The 17,974-nt window shown below is 43.9% G+C and overlaps 1 protein-coding gene across 1 annotated transcript in view; it reads right to left on the bottom strand.

Annotated features, from left to right (window-relative positions):
- Positions 1-17,974, bottom strand: part of KLHL14 (kelch like family member 14) — a 123,284-nt gene that overhangs the window by 45,475 nt on the left and 59,835 nt on the right. The window contains exon 4 of the mRNA XM_060243843.1: positions 1,520-1,609. Coding sequence (XP_060099826.1) covers positions 1,520-1,609 — 90 coding nt within the window. The remainder of the gene's footprint in view (positions 1-1,519; positions 1,610-17,974) is intronic.

Here is a 17,974-nt window from a genome sequence, read left to right as displayed (position 1 = left end):
CAAGCTTTTTAACAATGTCTTGACAATATTCTAAATTTTGAAAGGCACAATATTCCCCTTTTGCTTTGTTCAGAAGTCTGTTAAATTGTTTAATTTCTCTCTGTAGAAAATTTATGAAGTAATCAAATAAAAAGCAAATATGCTGCTAGATAATCTCTGTGTGACTCCCTTGTCTAAAAGACTAGAAATAAGAGATTAGTAAAAGGATCTAAAAACTTTTGATAATGTGTAATAACAGCATTATCTGGAAAGGACTGATTTACACCTATGAGAAAAAAAATCATAGATTGCAAAAATTCTTTTACTACATAAAGAAATACAGAGAACCATAAAACAATGGTTGATGTCTTCACAGCAGTTTCCAAATGTCAGAATTTGGAAAAGACTGTCCAGACATTTCAAGAGATGCGGCAGCTCATAAATTATAGACATACCAAAACCCCAGTCCAGCAATTTAGCTGAATACAGAAAGAAGCTACAAGGTATACACAGATCCACTATTCTCTTCTGTGTAAGTTCCCACTTCCCATATGAAGGATTCTTCTACCACATCTGCATTTGCTCTGCCATGTATGAAGGGTTTGAGCTGAAGGCTCATGCTCAGTGCTTCTGACAGAACCCCCAAGCTTTATGGAATATGTCTTTTAATATCAAGACCATTCATTAGTATTACTATTTATTTAGATGAAATAGAGGAAAAACTGGTTAGTGATGATGCTTGAAGTACTAGCAAATGCCTTTTATTTATTTATTTATTTAAAACACTTATTACCTTCCTTTCTTCTTTATAGAAATCAAAGCAGTTTACAATTTAGATAAGATAGTATACATAACATCAAAAAATTAAAACCAGAATTTAGGACTGCTAGTAAATTAATCAAAAGCAGTTCTAAATAAAACCATTTTACAGAACAAAAGTGTGGGGGGGCAGGTACACTTCCCTCAGGAGGATGTTCCTTCTATTCAGTGATGCATTTGGCTGCTGAAGAAGCTTCAAAGATAATTCTGGCCCTCTGCATGGCTCATCCCACTGTGTATGCACATCGTTTTCTAGATTTGTAGCCTATGTTTTCAACTAGGACTCAAGAAGTGAATTAAATCCTTTGTTCCCCTTGGGGTTATTTATTTATGAGGTCATCTTGAGAATCAGCAAATAAATTTGGAATCACAGACTAAAGTACTACAAGTGTAATCCTAAACAATGTTGCACTGTTCTAAATCATGGGGTACAAAACGGTTTGACTCTGTTAAGAACTGCACAGGAATACTCATATTTTTGTGGATGCCAGAACCACTCGTGTCCACATATATGATACATTACACGTGACACAGCAACACAGGGATCTCCTCTAGATGGCACAGTGCCACAAGGTAACTGACTGCATATGTAAGGTCTATGTTACATTCATACTTATGCACAAAAGAAAAAAAAAATCAGCATGTCCTAAAGTGGTTATTTTGTACTTCTGAACTGTTCACTCATTCTTTGCCATAATCCCATAAGTCATTGTCTACATACCATTAGGATTCCACTGGTCTTCTCCTCCCAGTACGAATAAGAAATTTTCTACTTCCACAACACAATGGTGGGCACTATTGTACGGCATAACTGTGAATAAAACAAGTATTCTTTATCAAGTTCCATCTCAGACCATTTAATTTAAGAAACATCTAAACATTGAATTCAGACATAATAAAATTAGGGTTGAGCTTTAATATATTAAAAACCAGCTGGAATCCACATATTATGTCACAAATTCTTAAAATGCTATTTTTAAAATATTGGAAAACAAGGTGGAAGATAACAAGATCTCCACTTTCTTGTTGGCATGTTTTGATGCTCTAGGAGCACAATCCACAACTCTGCTGTGCCATACTGATACAAATCTTTCATCAATTATCACCAGCAACTGAACTCTAGTGAATTCCAGAGCTTCTTGAGACCACACAGGCAGAGGCTCTGCAACAGCTGCCTGCTCTATTTATAATAATGGGTAGGAGCTCTCCAATAGTCCCTACAGACTGGTCAGGAGCTGTTTGTGACCTCATCAATCAGTCACAGTGGCAGCATCAACTGTTATATAATCTGAAGGTTAAGGTGTCTCCAGACCCTAGGGATGCTGGTTGTGGGGGCTGATGGAGATGGCAGTAAACTGAGGTCAGACATCTGCTGCAGGTTTGTGTGCCCTAAAACATGCCAGAGACACAAACATATCAATGCAGTTGTCTAACAGAGCTCTGTAACTGCAGCATAAAGAATAAGGAGACACGTTTTTAAAAAAACACAGTCAGCTAAGCTTTGTTCTGTTGGCAATATTTCCACAAGGAGAGTCAGAGCGTTCAGTTGCCTTCTCTTACACAGCAATGAGCAAGCTGCATTTCCATACAGTTTTAAGTTTTTAAATTAAGGTCCTGCTGATTTAATGCCTTCTCCAAATGTATACGCTTAATTTCCTGTACAATGTCATTAGCAGCACAATCAGACATTTTCCATCCATCTAATCAGGAAGCTTTTTGTTAAGATACATCAAAACTGTTTCTCCAGGGTTGCAACATCCTTTTTGCTAGTCTCTGTTTGTGTGTATGGTGGGGTAGTATTGTTATGGGGAGGAGAAAGGAAGAGACAGAATAGGAAACCTTTCATTGTTGTTGTTCCACATTATTCCAGTGTTTGAGCTGCAGCAGAAAAAATATGCCGTTTCAATGCCACAATATGTATTGCTCTGTAGTATGTGACACTATCAAAAATCATACGTTGAAATACACACTTACAGTTTTAGTTATCATATCACATATGCTAGTTCTGGTCTGGTGTCATGAGTAGGAAAAATAATGTCCTTGTTCAGCTCATCATATGGGCACCTTAAATCTAGGTGAGGACAAATGGGGAGGTGATGTGCATGTACAGGCAGGGAACTTATTGCTTGACACGGATCAACAGAGCACTTAGGAAACCAGTGCAGTGGGAAATCAATATGACTCAGGGCCAGCTCTTACTCTGTGCTCTTTTGCCGGTGCCAAAAAAAGAGGAAGCCTATCTCACACTTGGATTATTTTGGGTGATATATCTCTCATTTCATTTGTTTTATTATCTTTTATTTTTCTCAATGCACTCGAGCCGTATAGCATATGCAAATAATAATAAGAAATATGTGCAGCTTTCTTGTTTAGGACACATTTTCTTAAAGATCAAGTAGTCTCATTTAAGCTCCTTACTGGTTGTTTTTTTTTTTTGCCAAAGCAATGATAAATAAGTAGGGTGCATTTTTAGTTTCCAGTAAAGGTCAAATATCATTTTCATAGTCTGTGCTCATACAACTATCTAAGCAAAAGCAACTAGGCAAAAAGGTCTACTGAAAATGCATTAATTAATGTTACTTATTGCTAGTAGATCTTATACAGCCATTAAGGAGGCAGGCCTAAACACTGTTAGATTTGCATTCTTCAAATTACAAAATGCCCAACAAATAGATGAAATATTTGTGGAAGAAAAAAAGGTTTAAATAGTGTAGCTTTGGAATAGCTATAGAATGGGATGTTAGATTTGTCTACTATATTACAACATCACACCTACTATGTCAATTTAAAATTCAAGATAAGGTTAATAATTAAAGCTCACAAATAAGTTTTTCTTCTCTTTTTATGTTTTCAGCTTCCACAAACTCCAGCACTGAACGATACACAATTTAATCCTTGTATAAGTACATGCACTTCTTCTTAATATGTTTGCTAGGCTTTTTAAAATTTAGTGAAGAAAAGGACTATGGGTTGGATCCCATTTGAATTCTGTGCATGAGTGTACAACTTCTTCTCCTTCCCCTTTCCACTGCAGCACATAATACCCCCTAAAACATTTCTCCTAATGAATCCCCCCCTGGCAGCATTGAGGGGAGAGTTGCTGTGACAGTGGGGATGTAAAGATTTGAATTTGTATGTGTGTGTTCCTTTAATTGTTGGTAAGTTGCAGTAGAGAAAGGGGGGGTGAAAGCAGGGGAATGAGTGAGTGAGTGATTGGTTGGTGATTGAGAGAGTGTGGGTGGAGCTAAGAAGTGTGTGGGGGGGGGGAGAGAAAGAGAGAGGTCAGCAGTTATCTCTCAGCAGAGTGACAGCAGTTAACAATCAGTCGTGGTCAATCAGCAGTCTACAGAGTCTGAGAAGCAGTCTTCTGATTAGAATCCCATACTAGTGCTTGAAAAGCATTAAGATTCTAGGGAAGAAAAATAGAATACTTTAGAGGACGTATTAGCGACTAGATAGCCAAAATCTAATATTGACATATTATAGGAGACAGAAGCTGTCAGAAAGTTGAGTTAGGAAGAGAAAGGAGGATTTGAGAGTGAGGAGTGTGTGAAGTGAAAGAGCTACACCTCAGTCAGAGTTATTTTTATTCACTGAAGAATTAAGCTATAAACATCTTGAAACCAATACAGTTATTATACAAATAAAGTTTTATTTTGTTTTATATTAACCTGGAGTCCCATGATATTAAATTATAAGAGTCTTATCCTCAGGGCCACAAAGTCCAATGAAGAAGCCTTACAGCTTGGGCACAATTCAGTGGGGAACGTTAAGTGAAGTGTTTAGAATTAAATTCCTGGTGGCAGCATTAAATACTTTAAGAGGGAAGTCGTGACAGGGGAATCAGCAAAATGCCACCCCCCCCCCCACCAAATGTGCCTGGAATGTTTTTGATGGGACTCAGCCTTACATTTTGAATTTTTCAGCCAGTTAAATGTAATGTCATGTGTTAAGCCTGTATACCTTGTGACCCACCCAGCCAAATGTGGCCTGCCAGCCATATATGGTTGTGCACCAGTAGCTTAACTGAACCCCCTGCCCTTTTTGCCTGCCAGGCACTGAAAAAACATGGGTTTTGACAAGTACTTGGGAGCCAGCCCTACATGGCTGTTTGGCTTGAAGAAGCATTCCATTTTAATTCATAACAGTTTAAAAAAACTGTATTAGCCCATACCAACAATTAATAATGGGCTTTCCCAAATATTTACTCAGATGAAACTCTTGATACAGAGGATAATAGAAAGTCTACCTGATTGGAGACTGCAAATCTATGACCAAAAAGTACACAAGTATCACACCCCACCTCCTCTAACGGCCCCTCCCCTCTGGTGGTCGACACTTGAAGCCCCAGGGGTAGTCCTCTGGGATGCAGCAGGGGAGTCTCAGACAAGGTGGAAGGCCAGGTTAACTGCACCTAGGCCTCTTGCTGCTGCTTTTGACTGGCCTCTGTCTTTGCCTTGCACCAGACTCCAGCGCCACCTCTCCCTTCTCCATTGCCCCCCCCCAAGTGGCTTCTCCCTCCCCTTATATGCATCCTAGTCTCCTCAGTCCCCTCCCCCAACTCCTCCCTCTTAAACATGAAGGACACCCAGATGGTCCTCGGCATGGGGCATCTCCAGGCTGACCCTCACCTGAATGCCCTCTACATGGGGCTGCCTTTGTACTGAACCCGGAAGCTGCAGCTGGTGCAGAATGCGGCGGCTAGATTGCTGTTGGGGCTTCCCAAGTGGGAGCACATACAGCCTGGGCTGCGTGAGCTGCACTGGCTGCCAGTTGTATACCGGGTTCGTTACAAAGTGCTGGTTATTACCTTTAAAGCCCTATATGGTCGAGGACCTGTCTACCTTAGGGACCGTCTCTCCCCATATGAAACCCAGAGAGCACTGAGGTCAGCCGGGAAAAACTTGTTGACTATTCCCGGACCGAGAGAGGTGAAGTTGCAAAGCACCCGTAACCGGGCCTTCTCCTCTATAGCTCCGAGCCTATGGAATCAACTTCCAGAGGAAATGCGGGCCCTGCGGGACTTTGAACAGTTCCGCAGGGCCTGCAAGACCATCCTCTTCCGATTGGCTTTCGCTGAAGAAGAACGAAACTGTTAAGAAAAACTGCCATCATAAAAGCAAATATAGCACTAGCACTTTTATTAACTAATTTTTAAAACTTAATTTGAATTTTAACTAAACTGTTTAAATGTAATTTTATTTATTTCTGTATAATTAATGTTTGAATTGCTGTTAGCCGCCCTGAGCCTGCCTCGGCAGGGAGGGCAGGATACAAATAAAATTTTGTTGTTGTTGTGTTCCTCCCTTCCCTTATGGCAGGCCCTGTGGGCCTATCACAATTTTGGGGCTGCTGACATGGTCAGCCCCATAGCTGCTGACTGTTTCCAGGGGCCAGCAGGGTTCTCAGGGTGCCATGCTGCTCTTCTATCTTCTGGTGGCAGTAGAGGCATAGCAGTGAGGCAGCAGGCTGCCCGAACCCGTGGCATCGCTCACTGGCTCTGGGGGGTGCCTCTTGGGCCTATCAGGACAGCTTCACAGCCAAACCAGTCAGTAAGTGCTTCTTTCTCCTGAGTCTTGTTGTTGTCAGGCTGCGCTGGGGGCAAAGGGGGGTGCTGGGCAAGTCCCAGTCAGGACTGGACAGGACAATAAGTATTTTCTTTTGACACTGAAGTATCTTCTTCTTCTTCATACACAGGCTGCTTCTGTTTAAAAGGGGTGCTATACAGCAGAGGTGTGCTTGTAAATATTGTGCCCAAGCATATCACCTGCATCTTTACCTTCCTCCTATTAGTTTTAATTCCATTCAAGAGATCACATTATTTATGTATGTCTCTACAATTCAGGACCCACCATGCTGAAGCTGCTTCCATACTTTTCTCAATATGAACTAGGGTTGTTGTAATGTACTGAATGACGAGACGTGTTGAAGGCAACATGCTTTATTAGTGAGTACATCACAAGGCAAGGCAACGCGGGCCGGGTCCCGATTATATACATACCCCGGAACAACCCTCAGTCTGGCCAGGTCCAATCCTGGCCAGTTAAACTTTCCGCCACAGATCTTGATTGGCGGAGCGTATTTGCGGAGCTACATCCGGGGACCAGTGGACTTCCACTTCTTCCGCTTTACTTTAAGTCCCACCGCCTGGAAACGACGGAGTACCTCACGCAGACGGCTGCTGAACTCAGCGTCCAAGGCGGTGATCAAAACGTCATCAAAAAACGGTTGCACCCCAGGGATCCCTTTGAGAAGAGAATCCATTTTGCTCTGAAAAATCCCCGGAGCCACACTAACCCCAAATTGCAACCGCCGCACCCAAAAAGCTACCCTCTGAGTCACAATGGTCTGGGCTTCTGCTGTCTCAGCATCCACCGGGAGTTGCTGGTACGTCTGGGCCAAGTCCAGTTTCCCAAAAACCTTAGAGCCTGCTAGGGCTGCCAGTGCGTGGCTGACCACAGGAATGGGGTATGGGTTGTCCTGAAGTGCCTTATTTATTGTGCACTTGTAATCAGCGCATAGGCGCACATCTCCATTTGGCTTCACTGGAGTGACTATGGGTGTTTCCCATGCAGCGTAGGATACCGGTTCTAGCATTCCCTGGGCCGTGAGGCGGTCCAGCTCTGCTTCTATTTTTGGTTTAAGAGCGAACGGAACTCGCCTGGCCTTCAGCCTTATTGGTCTCATGTGGGGATCAAGGGGTAAGGTGATGGGAAGCCCCTTGTAGCAACCCAGGGACCCATCAAACACTTCCAGGAATTCCCGGCACACGTGCTTGAAATTTTGTGTTCGCATCTGCTGCACCCCCAATATTTGAACACCCAGTGGTCGAAACCAGGCCAGCCCCAGTAATGTGGTGAGCTGGCGTTTAACCACAAGAATGTCCAGCTTGCCCTTAAAGTTCTTAAACTCTACCCTTACAGTGGCCCAACCCAAAATCTGTACAGGGTTTTTTGGAAGTCCGCAGTATGAAGTCCGCCGATCGCAGCCGGGGCCAGCCACGGGGACAAAGTTTTCTTAGAGACTCCTCCAAAATTATGGAGATGGAGGAGCCCGAGTCCAGCCCCAGTCCCATGGAGTGCCCTCGATTAGGACCGACACCCTGACCTTATCTGGGGTGGTGAGGGGCAAGTTCATTACCTGCAGGCTAGTCGATGCGGTCAAGTAGGCATCGGTCGAGTCATGGTTGGTAGACTGGTGTCTGCGGGTGGCCTTGGCCTGGCAAGCCCGCGCTATGTGGCCCACTCTTCCGCAGTTCCTGCAGTCCACGTTGCGATGGGGCAGTCCCGGCGCTCGTGTGGATCCCCACAGCTGGCGCACTTGGTGTTGGCTGGTCTCTCTGTCGCTCGTGGTCGAGTGGGCGCTCTCGGCCCCATTCCTGGATGGCGATGTAGCTGGTTTGCCTCCTCCTCCTCTGGGTTGCCCGGTGCCATCTCCTCCTGGTGGACAGCTTCCGCTTGCGGGTTGTTGTAAGCTTTGGTTGCTCTCTCAAACACGGTGGCTTCATTGAAGGTGAGCTTTTGCTGCAGTCTTTCATCTTGGAGGCCCCAGACAAAGCGATCCCTCAGGGCTTCCTTCAGCTTGTCGAAGCTGCAGTTCCCCGTGATTTGGCAGAGGGTGGCCAGGTAGACGGCGGCTGTCTCTCCCGCCCCTTGATCCCTCTTGTGGAAGAGGAATCGGTGGGCGATGATGGAAGGCTGGGGTAAGAAGTGCCCTGTCAGGAGTCTGACTATCTCCTCGTACGTTTTCTCCGTGATCTTTGCGGGGGCCAAGAGACCCTTTGCAATCTCAAATGTGGCCTCCCTGCAGACACTCAGGAGCACATCTCTCTTACGGCTGTCGTCTGTAATCATGTTCCTCGTAGGTAGCAGTCTACCCGTTCCGTGAAGGTCTCCCATCTATCGGGGTTGGTAGGGTCGAACTCTGCAAGGTGGCCCGTCGTCCCACTTGGGTTAGCCATGGCGGCGGGCGCTTCCATCTCCCTCGAATGCGTGCCTTGCTCGTCTCCGGCCAGGTCAGCGAAGTCCCGCTTGGGGAGTTACAAGGCTAGAATCCCATCCTCATCGCCACTGTAATGTACTGAGTGACAAGATGTACTGAAGGCAACATGCTTTATTAGCGAGTACATCACAAGGCAAGGCAACGCGGGCTGGGTCCCAATTATATACATACCCCGGAACAACCCTCAGTCTGGCCAGGTCCAACCCTGGCCAGTTAAACTTCCTGCCACAGATCTTGACTGGCGGAGCGTATTTGTGGAGCTACATCCGGGGAGCAGTGGACTTCCACTGGTCACCTCTGTAGCGTCCGCTGTGTTGTAATTTCGGGTCTGAAATGCAAGACACAACAGTTGCCCAAACTTCTGTGGGATTGGATAACCTTCTAACTGCCAGATGCAAATATGCCACTGATTTCTTGATGGTCAGATCAACTAACTGGCATGTGGTTCACCAGAATTTGCTGGGTGACTGCATAATTACTACTTCGTGAAGTTGCAGTGACCTGAATAAACCTGCTTAGGAATGCAATGGGAAGCCAAAGCAGCCCTGGAAGTTCATTGCTCCCCCACTTTTCTCCTCAATGGGAACCTGAAGTAGTTCACAGCATTCTCCCTTTTATCTTCACAAAACCTGTGAGGCAGGTTATGCTATTTGATTGGACCAAAGTTACTCAGAAAGCTTCACCAGCCAACTGAAACCTGAGACTCTCAGATGCTAATCCTACCTTCTACCCCTACACCACGCTGGCTCTCAAGTTCTTGCAGATCTTCTATTATTTGTTCTACTCCTAGGGACCATCATTCTACTCTGTAAGCTGTCATTCCTGTCCTAAGGCACTCCTTTCAGTCCCAGGGACCATCATTCTACCCCAGGGGCTGTCATTCCAGACCTTGAGGATAAGCTCACTAGAATTGTTACCACTGATCATGCTTTGTTCATCTGGTGAACTCATGGTAAAGATTGAAGCAGGAATCCCCTCCCGACAATGCTGGTATGATGATGTCACTTGTAAGTGACATCATCATGCTGGCGACGTTGCACGCCGGCCGCTCTAGGAGCTTCTGAGTTTGGGAGGAAAACTCATAGAGTTTTCCTCCCAAATTGCTAGAGCATCTGGGAAAACCATAGACATTTCCCAGAAGCTGCTAGAGTGGCTGGTGTGCGATGCCGTGATGATGTCACTTATGAGTGACGTCATTGCACCATGCATGCTATATGCACATGAAAGAAGTCCCCCGCTAGAGGCCACTGTCGGGACTTGGCAACTCTAGACTGAAGCATCGTGAACATGAGCATTTATGTTTCTAAACAATACAGGAAACACACTGCTTTCAGAGCTATGTTGCAACAGTGTTTAATGCCAGTGACAACCATGGATATCAGTGGAAACTTTAGATAAATAGAAATGGGACAATATCAGAGTGAGAACTAAAAAGACTAAAATTCTCAGTATTCTATATATCATAATGTTGAAATATAGCCACAAGTGAAAATGACAAGGAAATGAACAGATTAAAGTTCTAAAAGTGTCATTGGGATAAGAAAAGATTATCCAGTTTCAAAATACAGCTTCCTAAGATCATGGTCACAATTCTGAGAACTGCCTGACTAGATATGTGTTCCCACTGGGGCATTTGGATTTTATTTTCTCAGACAGCAACAGCGCAGTCTATATGGCAAACTACCTTCGAAACCAGAGAAGCTTCAAAAGCAGCTTATTTCCCAAAATTTATATCCCACCTTTTTGGCATCACAAGGGCCACCAAAGTACGTAACAAATTGAAACATAAAAAATCCCTTTTTCAAATCATTAAACCTAACCTCCCCCAAACACGGATAATTAGAACAATTAAAACCCCAAGTTAAAATACAAAGACATAAGAACAACAAATAAACACTGGTCAAGGAGGAAGGATCATTGAGTGAAAGCCAGACAAAACAAACTCTGCACCCACTGGCAGAAGATGGCAACAGAAAGGGACAGATGAACGTACCTGAAGTTTCACAGTTTTGATGCCATGACCAGGAAGGCCCTCCATCTAATCTCAGAATGAGAGAGGACCCTAACTTAGGGTTGCTAGTTCCGGGTTGAGAAATTTCTGGAGATTTTGTGGTGTAGTCAGAGAAGGGCAGGGTTTGGGGAAGGGAGAGGCCTCAGCCGAATGCCACAAGATCCATCATCCAAAGCAATCATTTTCTCCAGGGGGAAAGATCTCTTGTCTGGAGTTCAGTTGCAATTCTGGGAGATCTCCAGATCCCATCTAGAGGTTGGCAACTCTACCCAAAGCAGGGACTCTGCAGTGTTCTGAATGTGGCACTTATGGCATGAGGCAGAGATCAAATAACTCTTGGTGAAGCCTTTGGGAACACCTAGAAGAGCTGTTTGGATTTTGATACATTTCTGAAGAACAAAAAGTTTTTAGTCCAATGAGCCTCCCATATTTCATCCTTGCTGCATCAAAGTATTCACTAAAACTTCAAAGGTGTAAATAATACAAAATATGGGCCAATGTTCTGTCTAGTGATGCAGAACAACACTCATTAATTGCATGCTGTCCTCTATTTTGCCAATTTGTTTTAACACAAGCTTTAGTCTTCCTCATCTTTACATTTCATTTCATTGCAGATAAGTACCTCTCTTCCCCTCAAAAAAGGTATTTGAAAATAAGTTTGTACGCCATGCTCAAACATAGCTCAGTGTGAGTTTTTAGCGTGTCAGTCAGTGAGTTAGAGGGAAAGGGTAAAGAGAAGCTAATCAGGATGAAATGAGATTAAAGGCTGTCTAATTTTACAGCAACTGTGATCCATCAGCCACTGTGAAAGTGACAGTGGAAATGAATGATGGAGACAGACAGGTGGGGCTGTACATTTCACTGATTTATCCTCAAATGCACTGGGCCTTATTTTATTGAGTGAACATGACCGCATTTATCATGACTGTCATCTAAACCCACTTCCCTCCATTTAAAAAGGTCACTTTACTAGGAGGAAGTAGAATAGAGGCACTTTCAAAAGAGGTTTAAAAATCTAATAACATGTGTTTATAAAGCTCTGTGCCAGAACTCTCAGCTTTATTAAACAAACTAGTGGGGTTAAATGAAAGGAGAAAGGACCAATAAATAAAAAGAGAAAATTGACATCTGAAAAACATGTGCAAGGACCAAGGTATTGGTGTCCTATAAATAAATTACACATGGAAAGACATATTAAAAAGAGGACAAACACAGACAGCTTCTTGGGTAACCTACCTTTCATGCCCCCAACTCTGCAATTCCATTATAATGGTGTAATAGAAGTGCAGAGAAAACTCCTTCAGAAATTCAAGAGGAGCATCTCTACTCTTTAACCAGCAGACCAGAAATCTGTTCTCAGTGAAGAGAGATGGTTTCCTCAGACATAAAGTTTGTAGGAAGGTCAATTGCTTGGATTGCACATGTAATTCTTTGCTCATCAGTAACAACCAATAATGAGGCATTATAATGTATTTCTTCCACCACAAACACACATGGCAAAAGGGAAAGAGTCCTTTCCTTACAGAGGAAAAGAGCTATTTGTCATCTGCTCTTTCATATCCACTTCCCTTCCCTAGGTACTTTTTCATAATCTCCTACCATAGATTAACTTGCATCTGAACCAGAGGTCCCAGCCTCTTTGGGCATGAGAGCAACTTTGGAACTCTGACATAGGGTGAGATCAGATGAGCCGGTTGCTGTGGTGGTCTCTCGACTTTTAAAAAGTCGATCCTGTTAGATATGTGCCACGGTGATAAGATGGCACAGGCAACACAGATGCGGTCCCATGAAGTCAGGATTGGCTGCACATGCACAGAAAGGAGCAATCACATCGCTTCTGTGCTTCCATGGTGCACCTGGTCTGATCACACAGCCAGAAACACACCATGGAAGTGCTTCACCACCTCCACCATCAGGATATCTGTTTAATGAATTATAGAGGTGTCCCACAGCATGAGGTAAGTGCAAGTGGGCTGTGGGGGACAGATGTTCATGTGTGATTGTGCCCATTAAATCCAGAGATGGGGGGATGGCTATGGTGGGCCAAAATGCCCATCTCATTGCATCAGTAATATGGTGGGCACCACTATAAAATGGCTGTCACTGGAGGTGAAGCCAGCCAATAAATAGCTGCTGCAGCTCACTTTCAGTCACACAGTGAAGATCCCAGTACTGTAGCTGCAGCTGCTGCCAAAGCAATGTATTAAAAATTCTGCACAGTCAATCAAATCTCCAATAGCCACCTGCTTGGCCCCACCCACTTTCTAAAAACACTTGGTGGGTACCAGGAAAGGTGCCTGTGGGTGCCATGCAGAGGATCTCTGGTCTAAACACTTTCTGTTCCCTAGTATCAATGCAAACTTGGTGTTTTTTTTTTTAAAGGATGGCTGGTAGGTGAGCTGACCCAGGTCCTGTCTCTGCTCCACTATCTTCTGGTGTAACATAATAATATATAATTTTCCACGTCTGTGAAGCACCAAGTAGTGCCACCACACTACTGTGACAGTACAGTATCCTTTTTACGGGTTAGGTACTTTAGTGGGTAAATTTGTGCCATCAATCTAATTTGCTCCTTTCAGAAATGTAACACATCCTGCATCTCCAGAAACATAACCTAATTCATCCTAAACACATACAGGGTCCACATTTCTGTTATAGTGTGAAGAAACATACAGTGAGCACCTGCCATGCCTCTTCCTCACAATATATGTAATTACTGCAGCAAGTTCAGCTCACACATTTTAGCTCTTCAGCAACATATCATTAGAATCAGTGAATAAAAATAGAGGGGAAAATACATGGACACTGGACAACTTCTGGAAAGGTACCAGAGTAGCTTATTATCTGGATATATATCCAAAGTTTTGGAAAAAAATAAAATATTTAAACCAACGGACATATACAGTATATTTCAGAAAGGAGAGGCACACTATGCTCTCCTCAAAGGGAATAAGTAACTTGAAAATAATAATAATAAAAATTAAACATGCAAATATTCATTCCTCTTGCATTCAATTCTGCTCCAAAAAGAAAAAGGGCATCAGAGTAGATGGCATTATTTACAGGGGCTAAATTATCAGGGACATATTTTCTTCTTAATCTTGCCTGTAATTTTAAAATAATTTCTACCCCTTGCCCCCAGTTTGCTTCTTATAATTATTCAGAAATTTGTATATGCCAATAAATTTCAGCAGAACAGCTGTTTGTGAGATGTTCTTTCTGAATGCAAACTATTTTTCATTTGGAATGAATTAATAACTAAGCACAGTAGGCTTCTGGTCAGTAGTTCACACATTTTTGGGCTGCAGGGAGAACTTTAGATGGAAGAACAATAAAGATGGACTGCTTGAGCAAAGACTACAGAATATGTTTGCAGCAGCATACAATGCTTACTATCATCATACAGTAGGACAAATGTTTTACAGAAGAAAATACCACAATCTGTCAATTAGGCAGAATCAAACTTTATATGTAATCCTGTGATTATTTTCTCCAATATTCTTTTCCTCCCACCTATGCAGATATGGGGCTGCTATAAAGGGGGAGTGAAGCTATTCTCCTCACGTCATATTCCTGCTGAAACTTGCCATAACAGGTTGCTTCTGTCCACACTAGAGGAAAATATATGCATCAATAAGTTTTCCTTAACGGGGGTAAAATAAGCTTGGGTAGAATATTTTTGGCATGGAAAATAGGAAGATATTAAAGCGTCTATCATCTCTCCCCAACACCAGTCTGCTTTCTTACATTGCATTTAAAATGGCACTTTGTTTAAAAATATTTAGGAAAGTAATCATGGAACTATGTGTAATGTAGTCCCAGCCACAATACTCAGTACAGAAGACAGAAAAGGTAGATGGATGGTACTTGTTAGGTGTAGGAAGTTTTAAAACTATCTTTGGATGTATTTTTTGCACTTTATTATTCTGCTTTAAGAAAAATGTTTTTGGGGATAATAGTGGGTCTTGTGTGCAAATCTGAAAAGTTCTCTTCAGTGCCAACCGCGTAGTTCAAGATTCAGCAATCCACCTCACCCCACTTCAACCGGTGAAAACAGAGTTGGATGAGATCCCCACCCTAGAAGAGACTGTTAAAGCCATCAAGCAACTGAAAAGTGGCAAGGCAGCAGGAGTTGATGGAATTCCACCAGAGATCTGGAAGCATGGGGGCACAGTACTACATAGCTCACTTCACAAAGTACTTGTCACCTGCTGGGAACAAGGCAAATTACCACAGGACTTTCGCGATGCAATCATCATCACCCTATACAAGAACAAAGGGGAAAAGTCAGACTGCTCCAACTACCGGGGGATAACCCTGCTCTCCATCGCAGGCAAAATCCTCGCCAGAATACTCCTGAACAGACTGGTGCCCACCATTGCAGAAGAACTCCTCCCAGAGAGCCAGTGCGGCTTCAGAGCTAACAGGAGCACCACCGACATGGTATTTGTTCTCAGGCAGCTCCAAGAGAAATGCAGGGAACAGAACAAGGGTCTGTATGTGACTTTTGTCGACCTTACCAAAGCTTTCGATACCGTTAGCAGGAAAGGCCTGTGGCAAATCTTGGAACGTTTAGGATGTCCCCCAAGGTTCCTCAGCATGATCATCCAGCTACACGAAGACCAGCGAGGCCAAGTCAGACACTGCAACGACCTCTCGGAGCCCTTCCCAATAGGCACAGGTGTAAAGCAAGGCTGCGTTCTCGCGCCAACTCTCTTTACGATCTTCTTTAGCATGATGCTTCAAAGAGCCGCAGTAGATCTAGATGAGGACGATGGTGTCTACATCCGCTATCGCACCGATGGCAGCCTGTTCAACCTGAGGCGACTAAAGGCACACTCCAAGACAATGGAAAAACTCATCCGAGAGCTACTGTTTGCTGATGATGCTGCACTCGTCTCCCACTCGGTATCAGCTCTGCAGCATATGACGTCCTGCTTTGCAGAGGCTGCCAAGCTATTCGGCCTAGAAGTTAGTCTGAAGAAGACAGAAGTTCTCCACCAGCCTGCACCCCAGGAAGATTATCACCCTCCCTGCATCACTGTGGGTGAATCAGTTCTGAAGACAGTCCAGCAGTTCAGCTACCTGGGGTGCATCATCTCCTCAGATGCCAAGATCGACAAGGAGATTGACAACAGGCTGGCAAAGGCAAACCGTGCATTTGGCCGACTGCACAAAAGAGTGTGGAGCAATAAGCATCTGAAAAAAGGCACAAAGATCAATGTTTACAAAGCGGTTGTGATGACAACCCTCATCTATGGCTCCGAATCGTGGGTTTTATACCGTCATCACCTGCGACTCCTTGAGCGCTTTCATCAGCGCTGCCTTCGCACCATCCTCAACATCCACTGGAGTGACTTTGTGACCAACACTGAAGTCCTCAAGCGGGCAGAGGTTACCAGCATCGAGGCACTGCTGTTGAAGACGTAGCTGCGCTGGGCAGGGCATATTTCTAGGATGGAAAACCACCGCCTTCCCAAGATTGCCCTGTATGGCGAACTCTCCACCGGCCATCGAAATAGAGGGGCACCAAAGAAGAGGTACAAGGACTCCTTGAAGAAATCCCTTAGCACCTGTCACATCAACCATCACCAGTGGTCTGACCTAGCCTCAGATCGCAAAGCATGGAGGCACACCATCCACCAGGCTGTCTCTTCCTTTGAGAACACGCGCATAGCTGGTCTTGAGGACAAAAGGAGATTGAGGAAGAATCGCACTGCTACAGGACCAACCCTAAATCAGACTTTTCCCTGCAGCCGCTGTGGCCGGACCTGCCTGTCCCACATTGGTCTTGTCAGCCACCAGCGAGCCTGCAGCAAACGTGGACTATTGCACCCTTCTTAAATCTTCGTTCGCGAAGCCAAGCCGAGAGAGAGTGTGCAAATGCTCAGTCTCCCACTCCCCACAGTGAACCATGAGGTCACATAATTGCTCAAATATGGGATTTCCCTGGCCTTATGAAAAAGAACCTGATATTATGGATCTGTGGCTTGTTTCAAGACTCTTATCTCAGAATCCAAATGTTATACATTAACTGACCCTCCCTCTGTGAAATGGAAATATTTTCCTCATAGGATTTTTCAGAGAATTAATAATATTAGGCAGGTATTGTGCCGCAACTGAAAACCTAGACAGAGAGCTAATTATAAATCAATAAGGAAAGACTGAAATATTCATGTTCTCTCTCTGAGGACCTTTTGGTGGGTATTTCCCACCATCATCTATCAGGGAGGCAAGAACAAGTTCTTCTTACTTTCTGCCTTTGATGTGGAAGTCACCCTTCCTTTCAGTCCTTTCCTTGACTCAAAGAGAAAGCAGCTTAGATTAGGCTTTGCCTGCATCTAATATCCAAATTCTACAGCTTCATTCATATCTCTACCTTCCTTCCTTATACCTAACTTCTACATTCTTCTTTATATATATTCCATCTAATCTCAGCTCTGCTTCTAACCTTTAAATCTCCCAGGGAGTATTAGAACAGCACCCTAAGAGCCATTCTCTTAGTGGCAGCCATTTTGCTGACCTACCAACCTGAAGAGCAAACTCCTTTGATCACTTATAAGGTGTCAGCACATCAAATAGATAGTGATGGCTTTCTATCAGCCAAGGAGTTGGAGGAACCCCTCATTGCTGGCAATCAAAAAAGCACCAGATGAGCTGGCAAGACCCTTAGCAGGCTTGCCTTGGGATCCCCAACGAGGTCACCTTAGGGTGACGAGGTTAAAAAGTACACAAAAGAACACTGCTTGCAACAGCAGGCTCCTGAAGCTGAGGCTTTAGTCAGTGCTTCAATATCTGCTGGCACTCTGTGTGCTCAAATGAAAGCCACAGCAAGACTCTTCCACCACCGCTGACTTCCTGGAGGGAGCAGAGGCTGACAACACCATTCAGAGAGATAAGAAGCCAAAGACTTCAGCTATGGATTGTGAGTCCATCCAAGACATCATTGCTCCGTATCAACAGCCTAGTAATGTAAACAAACCTGGGATCTTCTCTGTTTCCCCAGACTTCTTTGCTCTCATCAGGCGAAAGATGAGAGAAGAGATTTTTAACTTCTGTCAACAAACAAGGCTTAAACTAATAAATACAGCTTGTTCTTCTTCCTTCTCCTCCCCTTCCCTCAGAGATACATAGAATGAACACTGCCAAACAGAAATAGCTCCC

This window comes from Heteronotia binoei, chromosome 7 (genome assembly GCF_032191835.1).
Source record: "Heteronotia binoei isolate CCM8104 ecotype False Entrance Well chromosome 7, APGP_CSIRO_Hbin_v1, whole genome shotgun sequence".
Classification (NCBI taxonomy): Eukaryota; Metazoa; Chordata; class Lepidosauria; order Squamata; family Gekkonidae; genus Heteronotia; species Heteronotia binoei.
Note: the sequence above shows the minus strand (reverse complement) of the source record. Positions and strands in the feature narration are given on the sequence as shown.